We start from the raw sequence: 11,369 nt of genomic DNA, 5'->3' as shown, positions 1-11,369 counted from the left end.
ATTCTATAGTAATCAAGAGAACGTGGTAATTTGGAAAAATCAACAAATCAGAATGGAGTCCAGCAATAGACTCACAGACATGATATATTGATTTTCAGAAAAGGTGCAAAGGCAATGGAGAAAGATTGTCTTTTCGTGAAAGTGTTATTTTCCTCCTGCCTCTTGGCCACTACATTGATTGGTTTTTATTCCCCTGGGTCCCTTCCCTGTGTTTCCCCCTTTGCACTTCAGCTGCTCTTCTGTTTAGTGGCCTCTCTGCCCCACCACAGTGTGACAGCCCCCACAGCAAGTACCATGTGTTGTTGGTTGTTCTTCCAATTTCCAGCATCCCAGGTATTTCTTGTAACATGGCAGGCCACTCATCATGCATGTCTACTGAATTGATGAATTAACCTTTTGTAATGATCCTAACAGAAAAGCATCTCCTGTGTTTAGGAGACATTATTGGAGATGATATGTTTCTAGGCACCTTACATATGGTCTTTGGTTTTGTGCCGGACACTCTAGGGTAATGGCTCTGTATGGTGCTCTGGAGCTCCTGCAGGTCACCACTAATAGGGGAAGTAGGCAAAGCTAGACTACAAGCTAACCTGAGTCTGGGCAGAATATCTTGACTGCCCTTGGAACAAGGAAAGATAGGCAGGGCGGTGGGAGCTGCCACAGGTATTTTTGCACCAGCTCCCTATCTGCCTGGAGGCTGACACAAGGCCATTCTTCATCCGTCTCCCTAGTTTGAGGTAAGCACGGGCCTTTCTTCATCATAGGGTACAGTTGTGGAGTATAAAATTGCTCACTGCCTTTGGGCACAGGTGTGGGCTCCTCACCAGCAGAAAGACCCACTATCTGTGCTGTCCATCACTGAGTACCTCCGATTCACTGTCACACTATGGAAATAGGGATACGGTGCTTACACAATGCTGATCTTGCTTTTGCTTTCTCTACAAGCAATCAACCACTTGGATCTGTTTGGGCTCATTGTCTCCGTATTGGCCAAATTTAAGAATATGTGAAAAGGCAAACTAACGACTTTAGTGGTGATCCTCATGGCCCTTTTAGGACAACACAGGGCTGCTTACGGACCGCTTGAGCAATTGACACACTACTGTATTGAGTTGCGTGGTGTAGCATAGACAGAATATTGATTTAGTCTTCATGGCATCACACACAGCAAATAAGTTTTCAGCACATACTATTGACTTATGGTTGGCCTTGTAACACCTCGGTTATTTACAAATCAACTTCAGAATCTATGCCATGGGTGACACTGGCTACACTGCTATTAAATTAACATATTTAAATCAAATAATTTTCTGAATTCAAATGTATTTTAAAAGTGAACTTGACATTCCTACTTGAAATTCAAAAGCAGGTTATCACACACCAGAAATGTAGTTGTAAGGAAAAATGAAATGAAAAAGTTTGAAATCTAAAGGAAAAAAGGAAATCTAAGTAGCAGGCCAAATTTATCTGCAATGTAAAGCCTCCTTGATGTTATTTCCTTTATTTTTCATACTAAGTATTTTTAGTGTACATATTGTAAATTCAACTTTAGAAATGGAAAAACAGTCCCAAAGGGTGTAAGTATCTTGACCACCATATCAAGGGCACTGTGTGAGAGGCAAGATGGAAACCCATGGCTATTTCATGACATAGCCTCTAAAGAGACGGTGTAGGTAGGACCCAAGTCATCTTGCTTCAGCAAGTTGCCCTGGTTCCTTGCCGCTTACTCCTACCTAGGCCCTAATTCCTTCATCCAGCTCTATAGCCTAGGGACTTCTCACATGTTTTGTGGCAAATGGGATACCCTAAGAAAGGAAGCAGATGAGGAGAGACATAGCGCAAGGTATGGGGCAGGGGGTAGGGAGCTTCTGTGCCCACTAGGGGCATGCTGCCCTCCATATGTTCAGCTAGCCAGAAGCTGTCTGAATCCTGTCCTTTTGGTTTTGATGGAGGTTTTCATTCTGTAGGCGTGACTGATTAAACTGTTGTCCTGCCACTGGGGATCAAATTAACCTTCTGCCTCTTCCCGAATGCTGGGGGGGGGGGGCAGCTGAAAGCCCCAACCCTCCTATTCCCCAAACTAGAGCTACCTAGGTGCTGCCAGCCATGAGTCAACTCACTAGCATATAAAAAGACACCACTTTGTGGAGATTTTAAAAATTGTAGTAGTTGTATGCCAGGAAGCAGGGTCTAGGACCAAATATGTATTACACAATATCACACCTGTGCATACCAGCTCAATCAGAACACAAAATTTCAAAAATGATACTGAATTTAAAAAAAAAAAATAGAGTCTCTATCTCAAAAAAAAATTAACCTCATCCTGGACCTCCTGGGCTGGAGGCATCCTCCACCCTTCGGCTCTAGAGTAGCTGGGGCTATAGCTACATACAAACTTGCATACATTCATGCATTCACTCTTTTATTTTTGTAGAGAGAGAGTCTTGCTTTGTTGCCCCATCTGGTCTCAAACTACTGAGCTCAAGCAATCCTCCTGCCTCAGCATCCCAAAGTGCTGGGATTACAGGCGTGGACAACCGCAGCCAGAAACGATTTCCAATATTATCAAATACCTGGGAAGGAAGTGAACCAAAGATGAGCAAGACTTCTTTGGTGAAAGCTGCAAAACTTTATTGAGATAGTTTAAGTCAAATATCTAATATAAAACCAGCTTGCGTTGTTTCAGCTTGTCTTCATTTAAACTTGTGGTTGCTCTTCACCTATAACAGAAGCATAACAGGTGGGAACATTACTAGCAGAACTGTGTTTAAATGACATTAAGGATATGGAAAAGACACCAAAGTTTTAGTTTTCTACAATGGACAAAACCAGAAGCCTAAGAGTCACCCTTTTGCTTACATTCAGGTAGACCTCTGAAGAGACTTTGACAACAGTCGTCCAAGTGTATGCATTAAAGATGTTTTTCAAACACACCCTGCTTTCTAGTGCTACAAGGAAAGCAAGACAGTCCAAGGTCCGAACACATTAAATGAAGTGAACCTACTAAAAAGGGGTTTAAAGTAGAAAGCAAACATTGTGCATAGTTTTACTCAAAATACCAGCACCACACAAAAATCCTAAGAAACAAAAAAGGAATTTACGAAAAATGTATAATTTTTGGCAAACACTCTTTTAATATTCTGGCTTGAATCTGTGGTCTGCATGCCAAACGGGCTCCTGGAAATGGTCTGAATACTATCTTGGAAGAAAACGGTTAATGTCACCTTAGGAACTGAATAAGTAAAGTGAATAGAAAGGCCAGCATTGCATTTGTTTTTACTCTATTGTGCAGAAGGGCAAAAATATTTATTTGGGCTCGTTTACCCTTCTGTGGTTTTTAAGGTACAGCAACCGTTTGTACCCAGTTTTCTCCTACCGTGATGTCAACATGAATCATGCCTCTTTTTACACTTGAAAGTATTCCCATTTGTATAATTAAGTATATGGTCGCATTACTCTTAAGCTATCACTATCAGTTTCGTCATCAATATGTGATAGCATTATGAACTGTGTCACACATGAACACATGGAGGGATACGGGAATGGAAAACAAGAGTAGGACAGCTGAAAAAGCCAAAATTTGTTTTTAAAAGTAAATGTTTTTGAGGGACAACTGGAAAATTTCACAGTTTCTTCCACAGGCTTTGTGATGCTTAATCAGGTATTACAGAAATAAATAATGCATGGCTTCCTAGCTTACCAACCATTTCATCCATGCTCTGAAAATCTTAGCGTTCAAGACTGTATTCACTTTCAATAAAGCCCTGTATTAAATCACTCTGTCTTGTTCATATTCCATGTTGTGCTTTTTCCGTTTCTTCAAGATTGTGTAAATTACTGAATATCCGTAGCTAATTTTCAAAACACCAATCTTTTCAATTTATGACATTTGAACTACTTTTCCTTATACTAATGATTCGTACCTGTCTTTTATTCACTACCACTTTCTTTTTCCTTTAAGTTTATTCTCTGGCTCTTTTACTGTTATTTCATGGTATTCTTTTCCTTTAACATGTAACGTGCGATTTATTTTAATAAGACGTGCATTTAAAGCTATGATCTCCCTAAGAATACAACTGAGGCTTGTTCAGTGGGCTCCTGGAAATCGTCTGAGAACTATCTTTTAATGTAAATAGTGTAATGGAATGGTTCAGCAGGGTACAGTAAAAACACTTAGGTAATTTCTCCCTTAAACATGGGGTGCTTCCTTTAACTTCAAGAGGTATTGTAATTAACAGTCACCAATTTGGAAAATATGTGTAAAACATACTTGTGTCAACTACTCAGGAATTAGCACAGTGCTGTTGTTGAACTTCAAACCCTATCATCTAATGCCTCAAGGCAGAAACCTGTAATATGTAACCTATGGTATGGTTAGAGGTGACTCTACTATATGAGTCTTCAATCTAATTACACGAAGTAGTTCATGAAGACTGACGGGAGGGCAGGGAGCATGCTTAGCAGAAGCATCTTACACCCACCTTGGGCATCACTGACCTACATGCATTCTCTCTACTTCACTGGCCACAGAAACCTGATGATCTCCTGCCATTTTATCATTCAGTCATTCAAGGCTTCACTGCGGGAAGGCTTTAAAATGCAATTATTCTTTAAGAGACAGAGAACTCAGAATTTGGCAAAATGCAAGAACACTCATACAGGGCTCCACACAGGAAAACAAACACCAAGCAGAGTGCCCGCTCATTTTCCTAGGAACCATGAAATCTCAACTCAGACACTATAATTGGACTGAAGCTGATTGTTATGATAAACAAATCATGAAGATCAGAATATCTTGGTCTTCTATCCAACAGAACCAGAGCATGCGGAAATTAGCAACGAAATGGATTTTAATCTATCTGATGTGCATCCACTCTTTTCACTAAGAGCAAGGATGCCTGTGGAATTTATACGATTCATCCAGACTCTCACAAATTATGGTAGAGCTGGTACTAGAACCTGCTTCAGGGCTCAGCATACTTCACACAAACTGGTATTACAAATGCATTATGTATTTGTTAAAAGCAGAAATTAGAAAAGAATCTGAAAATTGTTAGCCGTTGGTTATACACCAAACTAAGAAAATGCTGTCATGTTTGATGATTCAATATGGCTTTGACCCAATTTGTTTCTGTATCTGATAGTGTTTAAGTCTTGCAATCTGGCATTTGGGTCTGAATGACGTTTCAAAGAACATTTGCATTTGCACTGTGTTTTTAAAGTAGCACTAATGTTATCCCTCTATTATCAAAAGTATAATATTGTGTAAATGAGAAAGCACATAACTTTGCATCTTGCTGGATAACATACCTGCTTCTGGCATTTTACAGTGTTCCTCTTTAGGTATTATCTTCACCTTGACGCCGGAACCCAAATCCAGATTTATCCCCGGTGTTTGACTGATGCAGCTCTTGCAGATCACCTTCCATGTCACGCACTTCAAAATACAAAGGTTATCGATTTAAGCATTCCAACATGAAATATAAATAAGGAAATGATAATATTCTTTTCCTTCGCGTTACGAAATAAAGCCTGAGCCAGGCGTAGTGGTTCATGCCTGTAATCTCAGCACTTTGGGAGGCCGAGGTCGCTTGAACCCAAGAGCTGGAGGTGGCAGTGAGCCAAGATCATGCCACAACAATCCACACTGCGTGACAGATGAGCCTCTGCCACATAATAAAAAAATGTACATTTCTATACACCAAATTAAATGGTTTCAAGTGATTTAGTAAGGACTGTATTTTCAAGCATACAAAATCCATCTCGAAGAACAAGAGAAGATTCATTATATCCAGGGACAGCGTGAAGCTGCAAACTATACTCTCCCTTTTCCAGCCAACTTTGAGCAAATGTTTGGTATCTTTTCCTAATGTTCTCTTTGCTCCTGTTACTGCTCATGGCATAGGCCACAATGCACACATAGACCTTCTCCCGCCCCATAGACATACTTTCCCTTCCCAGCACCTGGGATCTCAGCTGTATCCTGATCTTCTTCGGTCTGCTGCCCAGGTGTAGGATCCTGACTTTCAGCTGCTGGTTCTTCTTTTTGGGGCTCTCCATTACTGGGCTCCTGGGACTGGCTGTGTGGTTCTGTGTTTGTGTGTGTCTGTGTGTGTGTGTGTGTAGATAAAAAGTTTTGTTATTAATACATGTCAATAATATAAATATACAGAATACACAGGTATGTCTTATTATAAGTATGTCTAGAGACATTTCTCCAACACTACCCCGTATACCTAATCTTCATAACACTATTCTTCCCTCAGAGAGGTTACTCAAAGACAGATATCCTCAGGGACTTTGGAAGCCGTTTTAATCAATGTTGGGATGAATGTGTGTAATCTGTTCTGAATAAGCATGAGGAGGAAGTTATGGACAAAATCTGGGCACACACGATCATCCACCCACACAAAACCCAAATATAATCCTCTGGACTAATCTTTCCTTCATGGGATGCCATGATCATTTTTTATCAGCATGGGAGACCATTATCAGTGTATCCATACTAGTCCATCAACACTATCAGAAAAATAACTTTCTGCTAAGAGAAAACATCGAATGTTAAGACATTCACAAGCAGAGGCACAATGAGCTCAGGAGGTTGTGAACTTCTTGGCATAGGCCTATATGTTGATCGTCCTCATCAACACATACTTCACTCTGCAAGCAGAATACTGTGATTGGGAAAATGCACTTGACAGGACAACTAGATTTGACCGCTTTCATGGTCAAATGTTAACTTGGACATTTTTTTTTTTAATTTAGAAATACTCTGAAAGTCCCCGGGCAAGTATAAGTGTATGCACCTTTTGAATCGAATGCTTGCAAAGCCACTTAAGTAGGTCTAGCTAGCTGAGCGATGTCTTAAGGCTCCTGGCAAAAAACACAGGGCATTTCCCATGAGGTTGGTTTCACAACTGGACACTCCATCAGGGAGACAAGTAGGAAATTACAGCTACAGAACTGAAACTGCAGTGACCACCAATTTTGTCACATAATGATTTGCTAGGCCCACTTCCCCCCCACCCCAAAGTCACATTTTTAGGAACTCAGGGCCCCGCCCATTGGAATCTCCACAGTGGAGTTGAGAATTTGCTACACAGCAGTGGGCACTCCTCACAGGACCCCTATGCCAGGCACTCTACAGACCTCGGGGCTGCGGTCACTAGCCCGCAGCATGCCCCGTCTCCAGGACCCTTCCATACCGCTCATGCCGTCCCTCTCCTGGTCCCGTCTGGGGAGTCCAGAATCTTCTGTCGGGGTTCCAGGTGCTTCTGGGACTCGGATACCCCCAACAGCACCCCAGCTTCCCCTGAGCCCCTCCACTCCTCGGCCCTCCTTCCTCCCCAGTTATGGCCGTGACAAGACAAGAAGGTCCATGGGCGTGGCACCGCATGAGAGGGACGACGACTTCGAGGGCCTTCTCACTCTGAGTCACTGACCACGCAACCCTCCGGAAGCCTGCTGGTTCCTCTTCACTCTCACTCACACTTCAACTCCCAGTTGGATCTGCCTGTGGACCTACCCGCCGTGTCTCAGTAGCGGAGAAAGAATCCAGACCTCAGGGACCCGAGTCGCCGGCTCACAGCTCCGTCGCGTTCCCCACACTGGCGAAGGGGCCGATGGGAAGACGCCCAGTGAACATGCGCACTGAGGTGGGCACCAAAGGAGCATGCGCAGTGAGGTTCCCTCGTGCCTTAAGGGCTGTGGTGCCCCTCCTTATCCCGCCTTGCCCTGTCCTATGCTCCTTCCCAGGTCCCCATTAACGACTTTGGAATCCCTCCTCTCTGTGTGTGGGTTCCCCCCCACCAGGACTCAAATACCTCAAATAATGTCAGCCTTCAAAACTCACTCCATGACCGGGCGCGGTGGCTCACGCCTGTAATCCCAGCACTTTGGGGGGCGGAGGCGGGTGGATCATGTGGCCAAGAGATCGAGACCATCCTCGCCAACATGGTTAAAACCCGTCTCTACTGAAAAATACAAAAATTAGCTGGGTGTGGTTGTGCGCGCCTGTACTCCCAGCTACTCGGGAGGCTGAGGCAGGAGAATCACTTGAACCCGGGAGGCAGAGGTTGCAGTGAGCCGAGATTGCGCCACTGCACTCCAGCCTGGTGACAGAGCAAGACTCTGTGAAAAAAAAAAAAACTCACTCCATGTTCACCTGACCCTCCTCCCCGCTATGGCCCTCCTTCGTCCCATGCCCGGGACCCCACAACAGCAAGGCCATGGCAGTATCGCTGAGTTTTAGTAGAAAGATGACGATCTCAGAGGCCATGGACCAAGTGGCACAACCCACAGGAAGCCCCCCACGCTCCCCCTCACACTCACTCACACTTCACTTTCTGGGAGGACTGATCTGCAGACCTACTGGCTAAGTCGTAGTCAGCACGAAAGAAGGAAGTCACGACGTCTCCTTTCACAGCTGTGGAGGGACAGAAGTTAGAGAGCAAGGCGCATAGGCAGCAAGGAACTTTCATAGAAAGGGACATGCACATTGAGCCAGGGACTTTTCAGGGCAGGGTAGGGTTTTCCGCTGTTCCCAGACCCGCATCCCCATGGCGTTTGTAGTAGAAAAAGGGACTTGAGAGCTTTCGTCTCTCTTTGTCCAATCTCATGCATTCAGAAACGTTGGGAACAGACAGTCCCTTACTGGAGGATGTGTCTCAGAAAGACCTTTTGTGGAAGAAATAAATTATTTTCATATCTTTATTTATAAAGCCGTTTTTATTTATTTTTTTTTCCAGACAGAGTGTCACTCTGTTGCTCAGGCTGGAGGGCAGTGGCATGACCATACCTCACTGAAGCCTCCATCTCCTGGGCTCAAACAATCCTCCCGATGTAGCCTCCCCAGTCCCTGCTACTACAGGTGCAGACACCACACCTGGGTAATTGGTTTATTTATTATTTATTTATTTTTTAGATGGTGGTCTCACTGTGTTGCCCATGCTGGTCTCAATTTCCTGGGCTCAAGTGATGCTCCCACCTTGGCCAGTTTTATAAATGCTTTTATTAACCACTTTGTTCTCTGGTTCTGGGTTTTCTGCCATGCTTCCAATAAACGTAATTGAATAAATTCTTCTGTAGAATAAATACATTCACACCTGTTTACTTTTTTCTTTTTAGGTTGTGTTACTTCACATTTAAATCTCTGGACTGGTAACTGATTTCCCTGAATATACCTGTAGGTCATTCAGACAGTATATGTTTCATAAATAGCCATAGATTCTGACTGTAGGCTCTAGGCTCGGTTATGACCAGAAAACAAGTCCTGCCAGTCTCCTACCTCAAATGTATGTTTGTGTATTGACCTGATCCCTGGGACAAGTTTCCCAGACTGAAATCATGGTATCATAAAGCTGGATGCTTTCTTGAGGGGATAGAGTAACATCCATATTTTCAATCCGTGTGTAAATAAATTAATTAATGGATGAAAAGATGTATGCAATAATGCAAAGCAGAATAACAGGTATTTGATTAATACGGCATCACCAAATTTTGCTTTAACAGATCTGATCGTAATTATTTCAGTCTTTGTGGGTCATGTAGTTTCTGTGGCGTAGTGTTGTGTTTTTTAGCAATAATACTTTTAAATGGAAAAAAATCCTTATCTCAATGGCTATGCAAAACAAGCCATGGGCTGTATTTAGATCTCAAGCCATAGTCAGCTAGCCCCTGGATTATCTTTTACTTCACATATTTGAATGCTGTATTTTTGTACCAGTAGTCAAAAGATTAACAAAGGAGAGTTCTACCACCAGGTAAGATTTAGAAAGCCTCAAGAGAAAGTCACTTTAGCCTTGAAAATGAAAAACAGCCTAATAATCTATAACGTTTTCTTTTGTTTTGCTTTGTTTTTAGATCATGAGAGACCTGAGGTAACAAGACAGCCATGAGAACTGATCCAAAATGGTGACTTAGTCCCTCTGAGGAGGGATGAGACAAACAAACTGCATCACCTGTGGCAGAGCATGTGTGGAAGAAGTGACAGCCATAACAGGGGGTAAGAAGAAAACCACTGAAAATGTAGCAAATTCATAAAGTTCAAACACAGGCATTTGAGAGAGCTGGAATCCTGGCAAGTCTCAGACACCAGCGGAATTCACGTTCACAGACAGAAAGACATCCTGTCTCAAAAAACAGAGTCAGAGTCTATAAGGCTGGATAAAAAGCAAGAACAAAAATAACAGACGCTGGTGAGTTTGTGCAGAAAAGGCAACGCTTATACCCTGTTGGTTGGAGTATAAATTAGTTCAACCATTGTGGAAAGGAGTGTGGCAATTCCTCACGGACTTAAGAACAGAAATACCATTTGGCCCTGCAATCCCATTGCTGGGACTATACCCAAAGGTACATAAACCTTTCTATTATAAAGACGCATGCACATGTATGATAATTGTAGCACTACTCACAATAGCAAAGACATGGGATCAACCTAAATGCCCATCAGTAATAGACTGCACTTTTTAAAATGTGGTACATATACACCATGGAGTACTATGCAGCCGTAAAAAACAGTGAGATCATGTCCTTTCCAGGAACACGGATGGAGCTGGAGGCCATTATCCTTAGCAAACTAATGCAGGAGCAGAAAACCCAATTCCACATGAAGTCACTTATAAATGGGAGCTGATTGCTGAGAACACATGGACACCCAGAGAGGGCCAACACGCTGGGGCTTATCAGAGGGTAGAGGCTGGGAGGAGGGAGAGGATCAACAAAATAACTAATGGGCACTGGCCTTACTACCTGGGTGATGAAATAATCTGTACAACAAACCCCATGACATGAGTTTACCTATATTACAAACCTGCACATGCACCCTGAACCCAAAATAAAAGTTAAAAGAAAACTCGAAAATAATTGTGAACTCTTCTGATCTTTCTACTTTACAAATATCAGTTCACTTCTTTTTATAAAAGGTAGGAAAGAAGGAAGGGAGTGAGGCATGAAGGGAGCCAGGGAGGAAGGGAGAAAATAAGGACAAATGGAGCGAGGGAGGGAGGGTGGAAAGAAGTAAAGGAGGGAGGGAGGCAGGGAGGAAGGCAGGAAGGAAGGCAGGAAGGAAGGAAGGAAGGAAGGAAGGAAGGAAGGCAGGAAGGAAGGAAGGAAGGAAGGAAGGAAGGAAGGAAGGAAGAGAAAAATAGGGCTGAACAAACGTTTCTGTCCCTAGCCAAACAGCTCTTGATGGGAAGGCACTTTTAGAAACTTGAGTGAAAAGTAACATAAATCAGAGGATTTTAATCATCTTCATTTACAGCCCTTCAAAAGTTATTCTGGCTGTTGTTTCTGAGCGATTCAAACCTGCCTTGGTCTCCATTAAATCCACGTATTCTTCAGAAGGGCAACTCTTCCCTGGATTAACAGCC

General features: G+C 43.0%; 1 protein-coding gene across 3 annotated transcripts; it reads right to left on the bottom strand.

Moving 5' to 3' along the window:
* Positions 1-2,609: 2,609 nt before the first annotated feature.
* LOC129138634 (X antigen family member 1) lies at positions 2,610-7,689 on the bottom strand. Of its 3 annotated transcripts, none has more exons than XM_054676368.2 (4): positions 7,526-7,689; positions 5,965-6,106; positions 5,311-5,437; positions 2,610-2,720 (listed from the first exon to the last, which is right to left on the bottom strand). In XM_054676368.2, the coding sequence occupies exons 1-4, from the start codon at positions 7,672-7,674 to the stop codon at positions 2,698-2,700; spliced, it is 441 nt and encodes a 146-aa protein (XP_054532343.1). In that variant the 5' UTR covers positions 7,675-7,689; the 3' UTR covers positions 2,610-2,697. The 3 variants fall into 3 exon arrangements, with proteins under 3 accessions (XP_054532343.1, XP_054532344.1, XP_054532345.1); XM_054676369.2 differs by lacking the exon at positions 7,526-7,689 and adding an exon at positions 7,206-7,453; XM_054676370.2 differs by having other exon boundaries at positions 2,633-2,720; positions 5,949-6,106; positions 7,526-7,609.
* Positions 7,690-11,369: the final 3,680 nt, after the last annotated feature.

Source organism: Pan troglodytes, chromosome X, assembly GCF_028858775.2.
Source record: "Pan troglodytes isolate AG18354 chromosome X, NHGRI_mPanTro3-v2.0_pri, whole genome shotgun sequence".
NCBI lineage: Eukaryota > Metazoa > Chordata > Mammalia > Primates > Hominidae > Pan > Pan troglodytes.
Note: the sequence above shows the minus strand (reverse complement) of the source record. Positions and strands in the feature narration are given on the sequence as shown.